This window comes from Poecilia mexicana, unplaced genomic scaffold (assembly GCF_051168715.1).
Source record: "Poecilia mexicana isolate PSO_F unplaced genomic scaffold, ASM5116871v1 scaffold_11, whole genome shotgun sequence".
NCBI classification, from domain to species: domain Eukaryota; kingdom Metazoa; phylum Chordata; class Actinopteri; order Cyprinodontiformes; family Poeciliidae; genus Poecilia; species Poecilia mexicana.
The window spans coordinates 1,992,466-2,014,683 of NW_028263380.1; the positions used below are offsets into that span (position 1 = coordinate 1,992,466).

General features: G+C 39.2%; 1 protein-coding gene across 3 annotated transcripts in view; it reads right to left on the minus strand.

The window, feature by feature from the left end:
- The window catches only part of LOC106921150 (septin-7-like), a 35,440-nt gene extending 15,943 nt beyond the window's left edge, over positions 1–19,497 (minus strand). For 2 of the 3 annotated variants that reach the window (XM_088010056.1, XM_088010055.1), the window contains exons 1-2: positions 11,654–11,798; positions 6,426–6,532 (exon numbers count right to left, since the gene is read on the minus strand). In XM_088010056.1, coding sequence (XP_087866182.1) covers positions 6,426–6,532; positions 11,654–11,783 — 237 coding nt within the window. In that variant the 5' untranslated portion in view covers positions 11,784–11,798. Of the gene's footprint in view, positions 1–6,425; positions 6,533–11,653; positions 11,799–19,234; positions 19,237–19,324 lie in introns of those variants that run through there. The other variant, XM_014992636.2, reaches the window with a different exon arrangement.
- Positions 19,498–22,218: the final 2,721 nt, after the last annotated feature.

Here is a 22,218-nt window from a genome sequence, read left to right on the forward strand (position 1 = left end):
AAAAACAGAAAACAAAAAAATAACTGCATTCATTTAAGAATACTTAATTTAAAACAAACCATAAATTATTATGTTTCAAAGTAAAAGACTTATGGAGATGTTGACTGGTTGACCTTCGTGTAAGTGAGTAGGATTGTTGCTGTTTCAAGCTGTGGAGACAGCTTGAAACAGACTTCCATCTACTGCGCAACAGGGCTGACTCAATCCCCAGACACGCCCCATAAAAACAGTGAGCTCATGGGAAAAAGCTGGAGACCAGATCCGCCTTCCTGCTTAGGTGCATCAGGGGGAGAAGGACTGTCCCGGTGAGACAGGAGCACATTCTGCATGTGTTCTGAAGCAAAACAATCTACCAAGTCATGCTTTACTTCCTTCCTGTGAAAACATGTTCTGCACCCCCTGCACCCAGATAAGCTAGCCTCAGTTCTACTGATGTTATCTGCTGTCACTTTTATGACTGGGGGTTTTCAAAGAGTCCCAGACTGGAAGCTAATATTAGCCTCATCATGTGGCTGAATCTAAACGGTTTATTCATAATATTAAACAAAGATGAACACTTTTCAACCATATGTGATTTGATTAAACATTAAATTTCCAAAACTGAACCAAGGCATCTTTTAGAAGTTGAACTTAGTTTAATGAAAACTCCACTAATTCATTCATGTATTTTATGTTGCTTTACGTCTATTTGGATGATTTGGTCAGTTTCCCAGGATGTTGGGTGAGTAATGCAGGTATGTAGTATGTGGTCCAAACACATGATTACCAGGTCATCAGAGCAGATTTTAAAGTAAAAGAAAAGCTATGGTGAAACTCAGTTTCCAATCATACTTCACTGTATTTTCCAAACCAGCCTGGCCAAGCAGCTACCTGGAGCCTCAAGCAGCTGCATTTTTCCAGTTGGACTCCAAACATTGTTCCTTTCTCTATTCAAGGTAGCTATACTTCTTTATAAGGTTTTTCAGAGCAGAAAGTATCCAGGGCTCCTAGTCTCAGTACATATAAATCTAAAGAAGCCAGAAATTCTCCTATAGTCACTTCTATAAGCAACACTCTTCAATGCACATTCCTAGTGTTGAAAACTCAAAGTTTTCAGTTTGAAGAATCAGTAAGATGTTTAAAGATGAAGTCAGAGTAAGCACAAAGACTTTAGATTTTTTTGTTTTTTTAAAGAAGAGTGTTTTCTACCACATCCGGTTCAACGGTTCAAAGAGAGTCAGAGAGAGCAGATAACAGGAAGGCTGAACAGACCTTCAGCAAAGTTGCTCTGTCTTATCCTTTTTATTTTATCAGAGCAAAGACAAGGGAATCAATTCTCTGGGAAATACACACAGACTGATGGTTTTCTAGTGATAGCCATGCTAATGGCTAATATAAGATGCTAGGATAAGTAAAGCCCAGTTTGCAGTGATTGTTTTCACAAGGTCAGAAAAGAGATTTTTAATCATGCATCTGTTTTTTCTAATGTTCTAGTTCATAAAGGCACATCAAAATCAGCTAAAATTAGGATCAACAGCTAGGAGCTATAGAAAAAGCAGATCAACCCAACTGGAGCTGAGGCAGAGTGAAAACACACAAGCAGGTCTGAGCTGAAAGGTGAGAAAAGGAAATGAAAATGTCCTCAGTTGTCCAAAAGCATCTCTGTGGTCCTGCAGGAGGTGGCAGCATGATGTGGCTTTCAGAGGGGCCTCCAACACTTGACATCAATACACACAGCTGGCCATGAGCATGTGGTTTAGGTAATAACTCTTAGTGTACAGGTTCAGTCTGTTACGTACATATGAGTACAAATGACTCATGACATGTCAAAATGTTCAGCTGTTCTTCACAGACAAATCAAACTGTCAAATCAAACAATTTCCCACAATGCCAAGGATCCAGTAGAGTCAACTGGTACACACCGACTTAAGAACAGATTCCCAATGACTAACATCCCAACAGAATGTACTCTGACCTATGACACTGGAGGAAAGCCAAAAACAAAAAAATAAATAAATAAATTCACATAAGAATCCTGATTCTCATTACTTCGATTAACAATGTTTAATTTAAAATGTCAAATTGATTTTAAAAAATAAAACAAATCCAATGTTTGTTGGCCTCCATTTTCTATCCATGCAGGACATTCTCTATCTACAGAGGAAATGAATACTGAACGTTTATCTGTTGTGATGAAGAGTTATGTACATTTGTATGATTATTCACTAAATAACTACAAAGACTGCATACCTTTAGATTAAAGTATAAATCATTATGAATAATTGGTTTGACTCGAAAATTGTGAATGAAATTGCTGCCCTAAAAGTCAACATCAAATTGCAAGATAGCAAAAGATTCCACCCCTATATGACACACCTGTACATGCTTGTCCTGAGCTAAATGAAACTAACTTTTCAGTGAACTAGTTCCTGAACTAGAACCCAGGACGTGTTTGTGCGTCAGCGGGACAAGAATGCACTCATTCCCCAGGCAGCTTGTTGGCTAATCACCAAGTCCCTGCCTCATCCACTCAAATTAGCCAGGAACTACAAAGACACCCACCCAGGTTTTCTCACGTCCAGCTAACACCCAGACGTACTCAACTGGATTATATGACAAACTGCATTCCTAGCAGTGTCATCACATTCTGGCAGCCTTTGCCAATAAAGGAACCACAAATGTGTCTAAATCTTCAGTCTGTGGTTCCTGGAGAGCTGAAGAACAAGAGCTGTCTGTTCTCTGTTGTAATCATCTCAGTGATCTACCAGTAAGCTTCGCTTAAAGCCCCCAATTACCCAAGGACTGAAGCAAGGGGTGAATCCTGAAGCATAAAGTCTATGGGAACGCACGCATGCACGCATCCTAAATCTCCTTTAAGAGCTCAGGGGTGTAAACAAATTGGAAGCAGCAGTGGGTTGAGGATAGACGGAGACCCTCAGTATGCTGCCAGGAATTAGCTGAGATTTAGAGTAAAGTAGAAGATCCGAATGAACAGAGCAGGGCGAGGTCCCCCCCTTCTTTACACCAACTGCTTCACTTGTTCTCCTTCAACAGGAAGCTGCAGTTCAAGCTACAGGTGTGGGCTGTTAGTGATCCCTCTCCATCTGCCACCGCAAGCAGAAGCAATGCCGAAAGATTCACTTGAAAATACAGAACTCAGACATCTAGAACCATCTACAGAAAACTGAAAGTCTTGGTTTCATAAGCGTTGTTGCTTCCTTTATTTGTCATAATCAGGACAACTTCAGCATTTTACTTTTAAATATATACCAGAGGAAGTGGGAGAAATTGAATTAAAATCTCTGAAGGGCTCTTTCTCCAATCAATCAAACAGAAACAGTGAGTGAAAAATTGAACAAATCATGTGGTGGATGGTACAGTAGTTTTCTGTGTTCATTCTGTTTTCTTCTGAAGCTTTAACTTGTCAAGTTAAACTCACTAATGAAGATTTCTGTCATACTTTGTGTGTGTAGCAAATACAGGAAGAGGATGTTGCTTTCATCACTGTTTTGAAGATGATGTTTGAAGGAAGTCATGAGAAATATAAAAGTATGAAGGATCTTTGTCACTTTGAGAAATGAGGCCAATAAATAAGATTTAATCCAGGCCTACATGGGGCCTAACACAAAGCTCCTGGCTCAGGGAAGTAGAATATACTTCAGTAGAATATGCTTGTCATAGCAGGAGCTTATTTGGTTTGAGGCCCAACACACACTGACATGGAGCAGATCTACTATCACTGCAGCAGTGGGTCTAATTGGCTCAATTACAAAACATCTGCAGAGAAACATCAACCAAAACCAGCTATTACATCCAGCATTCATTTATCCTGTAGAAGATAACCTGGCAACGTTATACCACTATCAGATAAAGTTATTCATAAAATCCCTGGTCCACAACACATAAAAAATGAAAACAAGCTATTGTTTCAGAATATATCCTGCATCCACCATGTTCTGAGTGGCCAAACTAGTTCTTTTCTGTGATGAACTAGTATGAGTTCATTATAAACACACATTGCTGCAGAGCCGTTATTTTTAGCAGTTAATCTTTAAACTGCTTGACATCAGAAAAAGTTGTTCTTTCTCTATTAAAACTGAAATAATCACCAACTAAAATCTGGTGCAACAGGAAGGGTGGCAGTAAGTATTAAATCAGACTAAACATCTTGATTTTAACCTTCCAGCTTCTAGATTTTTCTTACCAGGTCATAAAACCTTCATTATACACAGATTATCTATCTACTGCTGTCATGATATAGTGACAGTTTGACAAAGGTAAAAAAAAAACTTTTTTTTTCTTTTTTAAGAAAAGTTACGTACTGTAGCTTTAACCGGATGCACACCTCTGCATGCATTTCAAAGCAACAAATGAAACATACTGTGACCTTCTGTGACATCATTTAAAAATCATTATGCAGCCAAGATATCAGGAGGAGAACTGAATTCCTCCACAAGTTCAGTTTATCTACGGTTCTAAATCTAAGAATCCTTAAGTTGAAAGCCTCATTTAACCTTCCTGTTAAACTACATTCACAGACTGAAAATAAAACTATCACACACACCTCAAGTTCATCTGTAAGTTCAGTCAAGCTGCAGTGAAATGCAGCACAGCCCTGTGGTGTTTGTGTTGTGTCTCATTCATTGCAGTAGTGCCATTATTGAAGCCACTGATTGGCTCTGCTCTGCATAGGCTGCATTTAGGTTGATGGCAGGCAATGGAGCGTATGCTGCCCCTAGAACTTCATGTGGTGTCCTGCAGTCAAATAAAAGTGGTTCTATTTAAGCTCTTTACATGAAAAAAATTCTCAACTACACTGAGATACAAATAGGTTTATTTTGGAGACTTCCCTTGGAGTCTAATGACACCAGAATGAAATGCTTTGGCTATAACAACCATTGTTACATCTGAAGAAAAAAGGGTATCTTTGCAGCCTGAGAACACTCCAACTGAGAAGTACGGGGTGGCAGTATCATGTTGTAGGTATGCTTAGCTGCATGAGGGACTGCTGCAGTGTACAAAAAAGCTGGAGTCCGGTTGGAAAAATCATCTCAAGGCATCACCAAGGAAGTTAAAGCATGGACCCAAGTGGGTCGTCCAAATGGACACCGTCCACAGCATGGCACCAGATCACTTAGTGAGGGGCTTATGCACAGTAAAGTCCATGTTTTAGAATGAATGTCACAAAGTCCTGATCTCTGGATTATGGGAAATGTGTGAGAAGGAGTGAGGGCTGCTAACCTGTTCTGACAGGAGGAATGGGACAAAATTCCAGCAAACTATTGGGAGAGGTTTGTAGAAGGAAACCAGTAAACGTGACCTAAGTCAAACAGTTTGAAGCGAAGTCTATCAAAAACCAAGAATTTAAAATAAGTGGTAAAAAAAATAAAAACTGGAAAGCATTTAGTAATTCTAACTGATCTGAAAAGGAAATGTTTAATCGCAATCGCAAGTAATGTCAAACAGAAACTACCCTTTATTAAAAGTTTATATGAATATTAACTGCATTTTTATATTTGTGTAAGATTCCATGATAATGTAAAATCACGTCAGCCATGTTAGTTAATATATTATTCTCATCTGAATCCATTTTTGACGGATTCTCATCCGAGAATCCGTTTTTTACTATCAGATTATTATCCGATGGTAAAAAAATAAAAATCAAGACCAACAGTTAGCTTCTAACTGTTGCAAAAAACTTTTTATTCATTTTCCAATAAACATGTTGGTTTGGCTATAGATTTATTTCATATCACAATGAAAAGATACATGTGACACTTATACTTTGCAGCTCAAACAACAACACATCTGGGTGCGTTTAGTTCCAAAGTTTTGACTTCAATCATGGTCACAAATGAGATTAAGTGGTTGCGGTCCTGGAACCTAACAATAATTATGCAGAGACTACACAAACCATCTCCTCGTTCTATATAGCAGCAGCTATCCTTTAATAATGCAGTCAGTTTGTAGAACTTCATGTTCAGAAATAATATTCAGACTTTTGATGAGAAAGCTTCGATGGGAAATCAAAATCAGTAACGTTTTTTGCAGAAGAAAGCCTGACTCAATATAATACAGACAGATTATAACCTGGAATACATGTAAATATTTCCAGTCTGTATCAGCCTCACCTTATTAATTACTATGTTGCCCAGTAGGGCTGCAGGACATTAGAGAAACATAATGAAAATGTTATAGGAAAATATTGCCTCAATCTTGTCTGTTGCAATAGATAGGTGCCTTGCTGTTACCATAGCACCCAGGTTGGATACTGATACAGTCTAGTGTCAGAGTAAAGCAAACCTCATTAAGCTTTAGCTTCATACAATAAAACTGAAATGTTTCATTATCATGACAATATAAATCCAGAGAGACAGAGAGAATGACAATACTGCAGTAAGTTAGACAGAGACAAGTGGACAGCAGCCCTCCATGAGTGTCTCTACCTGGACAGTCTTTTTGATCCTGTGGGAAGGACCGGGATACTCTGGGGAGTATAGGTCAGTGAGAAAGAGCGAGTTGATCAGTGTGGACTTCCCCAGGCCAGATTCTCCTGCAAGACAAAGAACAGGGTTTGGTTGGGAGAGAGCAGAAGAATGCTCCACTGGGTTTCTAATCGCCTTCTTCAGGCCAAACTGACACAATCTGCAGATGTTTATCATCTCCATTTCTGCTGCAGTCTTCTGCAGCCAGACATTCTTCACATGTTTCAGATTCACACAGGAAATGACCCCTCTGCGCCCCCCCACATCTCCTCCTTCTTAAATAAACAACTGATAACATTAGGCAAGGAAAAGACAGACAGGATGGAAGGGCTGTCTGTGAGTAAATTATTTTCCTGTTCGCATTTCAGCAATCTAGTCGGAGAATCTCAGGGAGAGGGAGGAGTCAGCCACATAGAGACGATCCCACAATCTGTTAGCTGTCCTGAAGTATGTTAGGGGACAGAGTATGATCAGATGCATAATATTTTGGAGCAGCTGCAGTGGAGATAAACACAGTGACACATAAAACCTGGAGAGCATGGCGGTGGTAAGCCAATCGCCTCAGCAGGGCGTCCCGGGTGGAGCGCAGGGCGAGCTGCTGAACAAAAGCTCTACTGTGAGCAGAGGAGCAGCCAGAAAGCAGCCTGGCCTGGGAGCCAACAGGCTGCTGCTGACCTTTACAAGTGGTCAGTCTGCGGCCAACAGGGGCCACAGCTGCCAGCAGCTCAGCCCATCAACACCCCATGAACAGTGAAAATAAATGGGAAGATGAGGAAAAAAACAAAAACAAAGGAATCTTTCTCTAACCAGCCCAGAGTTAGAAATACTTTCAAGAAAGGGCAGTCACATTTATCTTCCAGCAGAGTGGCTCAGAAATGACAACTGGCTGCTGATCAAACAGTCAAAATGACTTTACACACTATGGACTGATAAAGGACCAAAGAGACATTTTGTGTTGGAGAAAAATGAATTAAATGTCACATCTGAGACAGATATGAGGAGGTTTACTGAGCTCCTACTAGGAGCTCAGTAAAACTAACCTGGGCGTCAGTGAGGTGAAGTATGGGGCCACACGGAAAGACATGGAAGGCGAAAGGTGATTTGTGAAGGCAGAAAGATATCTGGTCGCCTGGATTTTTTTTTTTTGTCATGATAACTAAGTTTGTTGAGCAATTAATTGTCTCAAAAATTATTGCGATAAACAACAATATTGTTTGAAGACCGTTTTAAGCTGATGTAATGGTAATGACATATGTAATAATGTCATGACAGCACATCCTGCCAAAAATAAAAACACTTCATTTTCAAAAAAAAACTTAACACTAGAACTGGTAAACAAATTTAACAAAACAACCAAAAACAAAAATGAAATGGACTCTGTCTCCGTTAACAAAAGATGCACTTGAATAAAAACTAAACACAACATAAAAACAAAGTGGAAACAACATTTCAACCAACAGAGTATAGATTATGAAGTCTGCATACCATATTGTCCTTCAATAATCATTAGATTTAGATAGAGAAGATGGGCATATATGACTACCTGATGTAATAGTTCACTCCTCCCTTACACTAAGGAAATGAGGAAGGGAGAAGTCAGGAAAGCCAGAGTAAAGGCTGTTTTCATCCAGTGTCATCAGTAGAAAGAGAAAAAGGCAGGAAGAAATGATAAAGGAGATAAATTAAAATGAGGTTGATAATTTTCAGTTATGCGATTAATTGATTTATTGTTTATCGCGACATCTTTTACATCACCTCACCGTTTTACCTGCAATGGAAACAACAGCCATTGGTCTGATCTGAACCAATCACAGTCTAGAAACTATGCTAACTTTGCTAACTGCCAAAAAAGGTATTCTGATCATCCATACGATGACGGCGTATTTGGGCTACTGTATGTAGAAAAAAAAAGAAAAAAGAAAGAAATCAAAATTAATTTAATATTTTTACAAGAAAGAGATTTAATATTCTCTGATGGTGAAAAGTTATAAAATATAAAGAGAAAAAAGGATCATTTTCCATGATTAGAGGCATGAATCCACAACTGAGACATTCACTGATATTATAAAGTCTGACTTTTGCATCAAAAATGCCAGATGTCTTCAAACACTGAGGTGGTAAATTTATGAAATGTTAACTTCTTCTGGTAGGGTCAGTTTAATATGGATATATTTTGTTAAAAATTATAAACCCTAAATGAAAAGATCATTTAGGGTTTGATATTAACATCTGTTTGTTGATCTGAAATATTTAAGAAGGAAAAAATAATAAAACAGAAAAACTGCTTAAGAAGCAGATCAATTTTTACAGCCCTCCATGCGACCAGTTGACCCCCGTCAGTTCATTGCTTGCAATTTTTATATGAAGAACATTTTTGATTTTCTCCCATCACTCTGTGTCCTGCAGGAGGAGGAGCCATCTCAGAGAGCTGCCTGCAGACTGAGGCTCACTTCGCAGCCAGCTTGCCTCCTTTAAAGGAAATTTCCAGCAGCTGTGTAAACCATGTGGGTTTATCCCAAAGCCGTTTGCTATTCAGCAGGATGGTGGAGGGAAAGTAGGAAAATCCTGCCTCATGAGGGAGGGACTGCACTGATTCACTCCTCTTCTGTAACATGCAGGTGATGTAAAGATGCTCCATTGGTGAATGGAAGGGAAACTTTGAGTTTTTAACACAGTAAGCTGTGACCTTTTCCCCACTGCATTTACAAATGCCACTTTCCATTCAAAATATGCAAGACAAACTCTGAAGTGGTAGAAATCAGTAACAGCAAAGGCATCAATTTGTGTCATTTAAGTGATGCAGTAACAAAACTGTCAACTAGGAAACAAATGCACTCCAGGCTCCAGCTGCAGTGGCCAACATCTAGGTCAGACTCTGTCAACATGGAAATCACTGCCAAAGATTGACTTTGACTAACAAATGGCTCTGTCCCACTTACACTTGTTGGCTCAGCCAAAGCTCCAGCACTGAGAGAGTAAATATGTTGGAACCCTTACAGCTTGGAACAGTGATTCTATTAGCAGCAGTGGATTTAAGCACACCTGCAGAACTTTGTCATTCCCTCCAGGATGTCACGAGGTGTTTTTGTGATTGCTGCAGCCTAAAAGTCCAGATTTTGCTGCACCTCTGAAAAATTTGTAGTCAAAGTTGTGATTTCACTGCAACCATAACATGTTTCCAATGGGAATGTTTTCAGGAGTGACATCTCTGTTTATGAGGCTGTGATAGGGCTGTCATGCACTCACAGCCCTACAGCTAGCTAAAAATATGTAATACAAAGCTTTTACCATCACTTTTATTGTTATCACAATATTACCAGAAAATATCATGGACTAAATAAGTCCATTTAGCCAAGCCCTAATTCAAGGTTGTGATCAGAAATCCAGCCTATGCAAAGGGGAATAGACCCTGAACATGGAACAATAAAGAAAACTCAGAAACTCTGAATGAAAATCATACATATCCATGTATGATGGATATGTATGAGGACTCCATGATCGTGTCCTAGCAGCTTCATGGTCCTGTGTTAAACAGCTGCTAATATTATTAAACTCTAAGGTTCCTAGTTTTGCAGCCGCCTGGAGAACATTTCTCAGAAAGAAAACTGAACTTTGTCCCTTTCACAGTAGTATTTTCCCCAAACTGAAAGAACCAAACAGAATTTTTAAATGTATAAAAAAATTACTTGAAACAAGAAGTGGGTTTTTGCCACAATTTATGATTTCTGGAATATTTTCCTCAGAATTTCACATCTCATAAAGCCCACACCCATCAGGTCCCAGTAGAGCTGATGTTCAGGAACAGTTCCTTCAATGGTGAACACACACATCCTTCATATATTCTGACAGGTATGTGACTTTTCTAATAACTCTGCTGTTCATATTACATGCTGCTCATAAAATAATAACATGTGTCATGAGAGAACAGCATGGGAAACTCCAGAGCTACATACACAAACAGAGGGATGAGTTCCACTAAGACCAGATTCTTAACCCTGAGGCAACAGGCTACTGGAAGTCCTGGGTCTTTAGCACAGGATGTGACATCGTGTGGCCATTCGGGGCCGTTTCCTATTCAGGTAGCAGCACATAACAGGAGAGAAAGGAAAGGCCAGACAGGAGGACCTCCTGTTGAATAAGCTGACCAGGCGTTGACTTTCAGGGCATGAATGGAATGACAGGAAGTCTCCTCCCTCCACATAATTTAAATGAGACGGATAATCACATACACAAAACACACACACATATACTCATGTCTTTCTATATTCACAAGGACTTTGCATTGACTTTGTATCATTTCTACAGCCTAAGCCTGACTCTGAACCCCAACCATTACCAGTACATGCCTAACCCTAAGTCTGACCTAAACTCAGTTCAAACTCAGTTCTAACCTAACCTCTAATCCAGGGGTGGGCAATTCCAGCCTCGAGGGCCGGTCTCCTGTAACATTTAGATGTATCTCTACTTCAACACACCTGAACCTCACCGCACATCACTGCATGAGATGTGTACAATAAGCCCAGTATTTAGGCTTCCTCACTACCAAATAGGCCACAGTCAGCTGTTAGCTACACTATAACAAAGTAGAGGTGGGTGAGTGGAACCAACAGCCACTCAGCCACCAACTGGTCAGCCATGTAAAACCAGAGTGGGTCAGTGGATGCTGAGGCACATGGAGCACACAGGCCAGCTGCTACTGACCTCCAACCTCCATGCAGTCTTCAGATTAGCTCAAGAATAGTTAATAGACCTTTTTGGAATGACTTTCATCCAGTTTTTGGTAGAAAGAGAGAAAAAAGAAAAGAGAAACAACAAATCATGCCAATGGAAATTATTGAGTTTGAATACAATTAATTGATTTATTGATTATTGTGACAGGCCAAAGGGGCGTGGCTTAAGTTCACTGGACAAGCATCATGCGTTATTGTCCATTTATCATTACTGAGGCGAACTGCTCAATATATCATGATACTGTCATAGGTCTTATGGCCCAGCCCTACTCTGTGGGGAACAAACAGCTGCAAAGGTTGTTATCTGAGCCACAGGCTGACTTTCTGTTTGCAGCTGTTCGTGTTGCAAATCACATAGAATCATATGTCACAATAAACACAAATCATTCTGTGATATTATTTTGGTCATATCCAGAAACATGTAGACAACCAAACACAGATTAATATAGATGTACTCACCCACAACCATCAGAGTGAACTCAAAGCCTCTCTTCACTGATTTCCTGTAAACTTGGTTGGGTAGATTAGCAAAACCCACATAGCCCTCTAGGTTCTTCTGTTGCTGTAGATTGAATTTACACACACACATTTAATTTTTTTTCCAAAGCCAAAAACTACAGTTGACAAAATGATCAGACATTCAGAATTCTCAAGGAGCGTTTCATACAGATGACACTTAATTTTGTCATCTGTATAATTGTTAAATAATGAGTAAAGACCTGGGGCCTCATGCATAAAAGAATGTGCAGTTTTCACACTAAAACATGGAGTACGGAAAAATTTAGAAGAGTGCGGCGCACAAAACAAATGGGATGCATAAAGCCGTGCGCACGCATGTGGCCGCGCATCTTTCCTTTATAAATCCTAATTTGCAGGAAATAGAGCGCAGCTGCTGGTCTGCAATGTCGCCACCCATAAATACATATGTAAATTAGTATAAATACCCAGAAGTCTGCCACTACGTGAAGCAGTAACCATGGCGACGTCCTTGTTTGTAGCAGTATGAATATTTATAATAATAATTATATATTTTATTTAAAAGGTGTTTTCAGGACATAAGGTCACCTTACAAAAATAAAAATACATTTTAAAGAAAAAAATAAAATCCAAATTAAATAAATAAATAAATTGTGAAAATGGCCGTTTGAACAGTAGCGCATTCAGCCGGGATTTAAAGACAGACCGCGGGTCAAAGAGTCCTTTCAGTGGGGAATGCAGACGTTTATTCTAAATAGTAGAATCAGGTGCATAAGTTGTACATTTGCAGAACAAAGATGCTTTCTGTCCAGAAAGGCGCATTCACAAAGCTGGCGGCTCAATGACTGCAGTTGGACCGGTACTGGTACAGCACGGCTCCTTCTTTAAGTTTTGCTCAGAGCTCCAAGATGATCAGTCTGGATTAATCCAAGCATAGAAGATAAAATGATCTCTGAAGACACGCTCCCTCTGAATCCTTCCATTGGCGATGTTCTCCATCAAAGCCAAAACGCTCCACAATGCGGCACATTTTTGCACAGCTACATACATACGGGATTGTCTACACACCTTAATCACCTTAAAAAATAATCAAACTTGTTTGGAGTTAATCTGCTGATCCAACCCTGTTTTTTTTTTTGTTTTTTTTTAAATTGAGAATGAAATTACCGCATAGATGCATTTCATGCGCTTCGGCGCACAGACCAACGATTTACATCTTTATGAGACAAAAACTGAGGAAAAGTACTATTTACATTCGAGTGAGGTTTTCACATCCTTTTATTTTCTTTATTTTGTGTATGTGTTACTTTATTGTCTGGGGGATAAATGCGGTTCAGTTTCATCGTTTACTTTTAAGCAATAAAAAAAGTTAAATCATGAAAAAACCATCGGGTTTGATGCTTCTTGGTCTAAAAACACTGAATGTAGTCAGGTTTCAGTGTATTTAGGTGAGTTTTGACGCTTTGTAGTTTGATATTGTTCACAGAAAAAGTTTGCGTGGCTGCCGCACATTTTCATGGCAGCAAAAAAGTGTGAGTATATTTACGCACACTTTGACGCAAAGTTAATTTTTATACATGCCGACTTGTGTGTAGAATATGGCGCCGCACATTTTTTGTGCACATGCACGTTTTATGCATGAGGTCCCTGCTCTTACAACACAAAGCTGAAGATGATGGTAAACTGGGGAAAAAATGATGCTCTTTAATAAATTTGTCACCATCAGAAATGTGTGGTGTTTAGGCCCTCTGCACATAAATTACATTAACAACTTTTGTGAAAATGACATCTGCAAATGTTTGGGGTTATTTTTCTGCTAGCTTAGCACAGGAGACCAAAACCTTTGCTCATTTTTCTTAGCAAGATAACTCAATCTTAGGTTGGATGTCTGTAAGAATCAAAGTAATTTCTATTGACTCCCAGTTGGGTTTAGGTCTGCACTTTGAATGGGCCATTCTAACGCAGGATGGACCTGAAAAGTGCCAGAGTATCTGTGGCTGGTGGTCCAGGTGGAAGGTGAACCTCTGACCAGTCTCTAAGCAGTTCTCTTCAATGATTATCCTGCATCAGCCATCAGCATCGTGTTTGGTTATTTGGTGATGTGTTCAGGGTGATGAACAGTGTTGGGTTTCCTCCTCAGAGAGCTGCATGTTGGCCAAAAAGTTCCATTTTAGTTTCATTTGACCAGGATGTTCTTCCACATATTTGTGGTCATGTGATGGACAGATGACCAGCATCATGTCACATTGTCCACTTCCCTCATTACTGCTCTCTTTGTCCAGCCTGTCAGTCTAGGTGGACGTCATTATCTTTGCAGATATGCAGGTGGTCCATCCTCCCTCCTTGGATGTTGACTGATCAGACATGTTCCGAGCCTGGAATGTTGTTTAAAACCTAATGCTGCTTTAAGCTTCTCTATATGTGTGCAGGGTTCTTGGTCTCTATGGTTCTGTTTGTTCTCTAACAAAGTCTGAGGTCAGAAACAGAACAGCTAACTAGATAATTAAATTGTATCCAGTTAGACTCTATTTACATATTGGGAGTTGATTGCACTGGACTTTTAACAATAGGTAAAGGTGGATAAATACAAAAATACAAATGCATGCCACACTTTTCAATGTTTCTTTACCAAAAGACAACAAAACACTAAAACCATGTATTCTATTCCATCCACCATAACATTTGAAAACTTTTGCAAAGTAGTTTTGGGGCAGGTGATCTTTGATCTCACTGAAACAAGAGTAATATACTTACAGCTGGTTGGAGAGCAGACGGATGGAGAGCAAGGCAGCAGTGAAGGTGGCAGATCCAGGACGCATAAAAACAAGAACAATGGAAAGAATTAGGACAACAAATCGTCTTTTATCCTTACTCTCTGTGAGCACTTATAAATATTTCTACAGAATTTGAAGCATGTAGCAGCAATGTTTTTATTTCTTTGTTGTTGTTTTTTTCTTTTTTACACACTAGTTAAACTGACACAAAGTTATGACAGTATGAGACATAAAGCTCCTCCACTTCCTCCCTGTGCTCCTACTGAGCATTCCTTTGACTTGTTAGAGCAGAGACTGATGAGCAAGACGCTGTGGAATATTGTAGATTAATTTCTAAATGCAACAAGACTTCATACTGTATATGCCAATATGGCACTGTATTTAGAACTATTCTATGAATGTAGCTCTAAGACAAAACATAAAATGTTTTGTTCTGGTATCATAGCTATAAAAAGGATGTCATACATTCACACTGAATTAAATGAAGCACTTTGGTTTCTGCTTTCTGGTGTTTTTGCATGACTGCAAGACTTTTAACTCATTTCTAAATTGAAACTCAACCACTTTTAGAACAGCCTTTCTACCTGACAGCTTCAGAGTGCTTACTGTGGCCCTCTCCACACTGCTTCCTGTTCGTTACTCATAGTTTAAACTGAAACTGCATGCAAATACCACAGAGAGAAGAACATTTCTACAAAAAATCAGAATGAAGACACAGCATGTTCTCCTGTACCTAATATGACTGAAAAGTTCAGTTTACATTCACAAAGGGTTTGATGAGAAGCCTCCATATCTGCAGCGCAGCAAGCTGCTGTCTGTAACCATCTGTTACAGTTTGGTGAGTTTGGTGAATGTCATCCAAGAGTGAGTGTGTGAGCTGACTTGTTTGTTTCAGCAAAGCTGCACAGCATCAGCAGCTCCCACTGACATGTTAACCAGAGGAACACATGGGACGTGCTCCTGAGCTAAGATTTTACCACAAAAATTAAATCAGCGCAGGAAGGCGTTGAGGCCGTACCAGAAAGCAAGGTGCACTCTGCTGAAGAAGCGGAAACTATGTGGGAGGGCAGTCCCGGAAGCCTGAGTCTGAGTCTGCCTGGGTTCAGCTCCAGAGAGCAGAGGGCTGCAGCAGAGAGAAGAGAGATTCTCTCACACACACCAACCAGCTTCCCACGACCCTGACACAGCTCCAGCATTCCACACATCCTCCTGCTCTGGAGGTTCATCCAAACCTCTCAGCCCATCCAACACACTCTGCTCCAAAGAACCACCCAGAATTCCTCAACCGCATTTTCATCCTAACATGGGAATAAAAACAGGAGATTCTCCAGGAAATGTATTTGATGAATCTCCTATACAGCAAACTTCGGATATCCTGAGCCTGACCTGGGGCAGGAAATATCCCCACAGATAGGCCTGGACAATAAATCTATAAAAATATATATCGCAATAACATTTAATATATTGAATATTGACTGCACAGCCTTATGGGGGTTGTAGGCAAAGATCAACCTCTCACTCCCAGCTAAGAAAGGTTAGTGGTATCAAGTAACTCACGCACTCTTTGGTTACCTAGCAACAACCTGTTGAGTAACTTGCACAGCAGCAGTTTCAGGTTTTACCTCAGAATTGCTTCAATATATATTTTAAAAAATGGTGTGGAGAGAAAACTGTGGATAAACAGGAAAGGTCAGGCCACCAGTTTGTCTGCATTTCAGATATTTAAAATAAATAATCAGTTGCGCTGAGCTTTTCACATGTTGATTTTCTGAGCCGAAAATGATTGTTTTTGGCTCAGATGCATCCTTTGCTATGCATGATCAACATTGATCATTAGCTCAATATTGCATTGAGCTAATGGTCAATGTAATTGGATTCTAGGTCTAGAATGCTGTTTCTGCATCCTAGACAATAAAATATTTATTTTCTTATTACATGAGGAATTAAATTATTTGTTTATTTGCATTTTTATATATAATGTTATATGAAATAAGCCAGTTAAAAGGAATAGCCAAATTTTTATCCAAGTTAATCAATTAACCATCAAACTAACCAATAGAATCACTGATTACTAAAATAATTGTAAGTCACAGCCCTAAAGAAATCCAAATATGACCAGAAATGAAGAGAACATGATCCACACCCCAGCCGGTGTTTGGAGCTATAATTAGGTAAAGTGCTGTACCTTGCAGAGATCTGCAGACCTGTAAAACATGTCACTCGTGTTTGCATACCAAAACCATTTCTCTCATTATTCTGGCATGATTCATTGAAAAGCTCCAACACTCCCAGTGTTGTTGTGTCTCAACTGCTGGGTGTTGCAGAATGAACCAGGGTGAGCATCGCGTAGCTGTTGTCAGCCACAGATCATCATGCCGAGCTGGATGAGTCTGATCAAACATGTGACCATCCAGACTCTTTTCTACATTGCTATGGCCAAGAAACTTAGGGATTATCTGTATAAAACATTTATATGGATTCTTTGTTTTAATAGAAAAAACTGGAGCTAAACACTGGACTGAATTCCAATTTAACAAGATTAAAAATATAACAAATGTAAACAACACTCTGATCTGCTAAGCCTGCATCATATCTGCTGGGTGGAGGAAATCTAATGTAGATGTGAACTATCCTGTTACTGCATGTAGAGACAGAAGAAATTATCTCTGATGCACAGAGACATTATTACACTCCAACAACCAGAGCATAGCGGACCCGAACCAGCTCAGTGGACCCGGCTCAGCCACCACCTCCTTTTGGCATTAGCCCGCCGTGTCACCTGATACTCCGTGTGTAGCTGGCAGGAGGCCTGACCTATCCATCTGTACTATCAGTCCACACACGCACACACAGACACAACACACACACAGCATGCTGCTTGGATCCAGCTCTGTTTTCCATGATATAACTGGGTATTTATTCTCCTCCATACTGTGGCTCAGAATTGCTCCTTCTTTTTTCTCCTAACAGCATTTTAACTGAATCATTTGATGAATCAATGCCATTGTCTTTAAACAAAAACAGAAACCTTTGTTGCTGTCATTTGAGTAATGCACCTGACCTGACATCACAGAGACTTGCCCCATTGCAGCAGACTGACCTGTTTCCCCACATGGTTTCACACCACACACTCGGTTCTACCTGACAAATTCTACGCTTCACTATCTATAACCAGCAGGGCGGCTGCACTTGTTAAATGAATGTCTGGTGCTTCTCTAGTAATACACGTCTGCAAACAAAAGATGTCATGGTTTCTTTGTATCGTCTTGCTTCATGGTGGCGGAGTTAGCATGTTTAGCAATGTGTAGCTGCTTCACAAAGAAGACATGGATAGTAATAGGTACATGGGATATTATGCAGAACAGGAAGGAAGCCATCTGATGGACGATGCTTGGTCAACACGGTCGCTTACAAGCAACAATTTTAATACCACAGCAGTAGGAACGTAAGAGACAAAAGTTACTAATTGACAAATAATTATAATCAAATGTTTTTTGATTATAATTATAGACCAACATTCTTGAGGGACTCCTGAACACCACAGTGTAAGTGTTCCTAGTCACTGAATTTTAACTGAACAGAAACCAATGCAATCCATCCAATAGACACTGTCTATCAGGCTGGTCAACAACACCTGTTCCATCAGGTATGCAGTTTTCTCAACACCTACTTGGCAGAATCGTGTTCATCTGGTTAGGAACACGAAACAATTTCCATCCAACTGTCATGCGAATTTTGAGCAGAGTTATAAAATTTTACAAAAAAGGAAAAAAAAAAAAGCTAATTAGTTACGTTTCCTTGCTTGCAGTGAATCAACCTGGCAACACAAATGTAACTACATTAGATGACACTACGCATGGCTGTAATAAATAAGTAAATGTTTGCAAAGTCAGAACTTATTCACCATAGAAGTCTTATCCAGGTAAAACTGAATATATAAGAAAGGAATTTCAGGTCATGAACAGACCTAGTTAAGGTTCTAACTTTAACTTAATTGAGATGTTGACCTTAGCAGGCATATCATACTTGAGAACCCTTCAAAGCTGTTGAATTAAAACTATTCTGCAGAAAAGAATAGACCAATATTACCCCAGAGTTATACAAAAAAAAACAATTTCCAATTCAAAAACACTTGATAGAAAGATTGACTTGTACAAGCTTTACACTTTCACAACAGCAAGCAAGAACAGACAAACCACTTGAAATCTGAAATTTCTAAATACTTAAGTTACCTTCACCTGCTAATAAAAAATGTTTGATGATCTCAAACAACACAAAAAGCAAAACCTGTAAGGGAGAAAATACTTTATAATAGAATGGTATTTAAGTCTTTAATGGGTGGGCTTAGCCCCCTGTGTTTAAGGATCCTAGCACAGCCTCTGGATCAAAGCATTAGACACGGATACCGCTGAGAACAACGCTGCTTCCGCACATTGCTAAACTTACTCCAGTCTGTGGATCCTGACAGCTCTTCTCAATTATTAGGTCGAGTTTGACTTTATTTCCAACAAATGGCCATTGTTACAATAAACCAAGACGGAAAATAATACTTCTGAATGGACGGTTCGTGTGAACTCCGATTACTTAAGGTCTAAAAAGCAGTGACGGAACTGTTTCTAACACGAAGAGAGAGCAGCAGGAAACTGTAGTTGCTTCTGACATGTTGCCAAACAGCGATACATGCCAATCATTTCTACATGTCTCACTAACATGTCTGTTTAGCAGCATTAAGCTGAAGTAACGACAACTAACGTATTCTCCAGCATTTTGTTCAACGAAGTTAGGAAACAGCTCGCTAAGGCGCCAGACACTTCCAAAAAGTCAGTCCTAAACAAAGCTCCAGGGCAAAAAACAGCTTTCCAAAGCTGAGAAAACTCACCCATTATGCCGCCGTTCCCCTCTGCTTCACCAGCCAGGACTTCTGAGCTTGACATTCCCTCTGGAAGAAAAAAAAAAACTCCCAACAACTCACTGAACCAGTATGAGTGGCACGCTCGTACTACGCCAATTGCTGTACATAAAGGACGTGATTCACACGAGACCGTCAAAGCAAAAATGCGTACGCGCTCAAGAAAGTAACAGCGGCAAGATATCGCGAGATTTTTATGTACCCAAATATCACTTTAAGAAACCCCACAACTAATATTAGTTCAATAGGATGATAAACATAGCTAAACTAAGGCACTGGAAAACTGGTAAAGTTTGCACAAATGTTTTCATAAGATTCTGGCTAATCTGGAGAAAAAAAAAAAAAATCTATTCATCAGCGCCATCTAGTGGCCTTTTCCATTACATACAAGGAACACAATTTTCTCATGTTTCATGAAGGAAACAGGTACAAACTTTACCTGCTCTTGGGAATCATATCTTCTTTTCTCAACAAAGGTTTCTCATCTCACAGAATTATTATTATTATTATTATTATTATTATTATTATTATTATTATTATTATTATTATTATTATTATTATTATTATTAATTGTCAGGGGGAAAAAAACATTTGTGAAAGTGATAGAAAACCTGTTTAAGTATAAAAATCTGGAAATTTAAGTGATTAAAATGTAGAACATAAGGGCTGAACCAATACTAGTGATCACAGGAGCTCTAGGACTTCTGAGAAAAGGACTTGAAAAATTCACCAACAGGATCATTGGTCGGCATCATCAGTATCCATGAGATCCAGAAGATTACCCTCAGGGGAACAGCACATTTACTGCTGACGGTGGCATCGTTCCTTCAGGGCTCTCAGCTCTAAAGGATACAAAAAGAAACAGCATATGGGAGAAATAGTAAAAATAACAACAACAACAAATCTCTCAGTAGATTTATTTGAAAGTAACCAAACATTTATACCACTTAATGGAATACACAGTATACTATAAATATATTACATGCAGTATTTATTCTGTATAGCTGAAGACATCATGTTTAACTTTTTTTTATTGAAGAAAATAAAGATTGTGGCATTAATGAGCTGCAGATTATTAGAATGGATTCTCTGTTTTAAATGATAGAAAAACAGTCAAAGAGCTTTGCAGACATGAGCTGTCCCACGCAGTGAGGGAGCAGTAAAATCAATCGCCCAAACCTCAGCAGCACCCTCTCAGCATTAGATGGAGCACGAAAGCCTCTGGCTGTGAAATCAAATGAAATGGAGTGCGACAAAGAGGAAAATGAGCTTGTCGCATCATGTTATATAAAGATGGAAGCTGATGTTGTTGCTCTAAGCCTCACTGTAGCTGTTGAACACTGACAGCTTAGACACTGCAAGATTATACAATATAATTACATTTACAAAGTACATCTTTCATTACTTCATTTTCTCTTGTGTTGTGGTAAAAATATTTCTCTGAAATCTCTGCAACACGTTACAGTTAAAAGCGAGTGTTTCGCCAATAAAAAATAACTAACATGCATGTTTTTGTCAATACAAACATTCAGTGGGTGTAGAAAAGTACTCTTAAAGTCTATATGGAAAATATAATAAATAAGACACCATTTATTTGTAAGAGTTTGTCACTGTGGTCAAATTATTCTAGCTGTGCTCTTGCTTGTTAACTACTGCATGTTGAACTGCAGACAATAAGATTAACTAATGTTTTGTAATGCAAAATAAGCTATTTTAATAAGCTATAACATAATAATAATTAACACTACATTTTTCTGTAAAACAATATAAACTTTGAGGCAAAGTCAGAGTTGTCCACAATCACAAGTGAGTTTGCCCAACACACTCACAAAAAAGCAAAAGCCACTCACTTCTGCATGGAGGCAGTTTCATACCTTTGCGCCCATTCAGATGAAGTTCCTTTTCTGTATGTCTTAGGGATTATATAATATTTAGTGAGAAGGAAGGACAAGATAGTAAGCTCACTTTAAATGAAGGATGTGACTTTACCTGTCATTAATCTTAGAAAGCAAATGTTTATCTCACAGCCTCAGTGGCCTGTTTACACTCAAGCACTTTAGAGTAATAAATCTTGTTAAACGTCATAAATCAATACAATACACTGTCAGAAGCAATATTTAAATTGTCTTGTCCTAATTCATTTACTCTGCTCAGATACAGCTCTTACTTCAGTCCTTCTTAACAAAGAACTTGAGTCAAGAGGACTTTAGCAGCCTTTGTCCTCCTTCCTTAACAAAGAGGGAGTCATAACAAAGTCATGACTAGCAAAACCTTAGTTGGCTGAACTAAGGTAGCCATGACTGGAGGGGAGCCTTTGCAGTGCAGTAGGGAAAACCATTTGCAGTTAGCTACTTGGCTAGTGGCTGAGGAAGCGTCCATTTGGCTTTAGATGAGCATTGGCTTGGATTAGGACAAGTGTCCTCATCCTGGGGCAAGACAGTGGCAGTTCTGGTTGGTAGGACAAGCAACAGCGGCAGGGCAGCATGTGTGGAGCCTTCGTCTCTCTGTGGACGGTGAGGCGGCTTCTGTAGGGCGTGAGATCTAAGAACCAAAAGTCTCTTTGTTCCCTGTTTGTATTTCAGACAACAAAGTCAATGATTTGCAGTGACCATCCAAAACATGGTCACTGATCTTAGTTCTAGAGAAAATGAATGAGACGGATACGAAAAGCTGTGTGTGATTAAGGAGGCCTTCAAACCTCATCCAGTTTCAACAAAACTCTTCCAAAATATCATGAGGAGCTTGTGGAAGGAAAAGCAAAATATTTTAACCAAATCAGACAGTTTAAAAGGAATTTCTATGAAATATTCAGGAAATGTAGCTCAATGCATTTTGATTTAAAGATAGTAATAAAATAATACTGT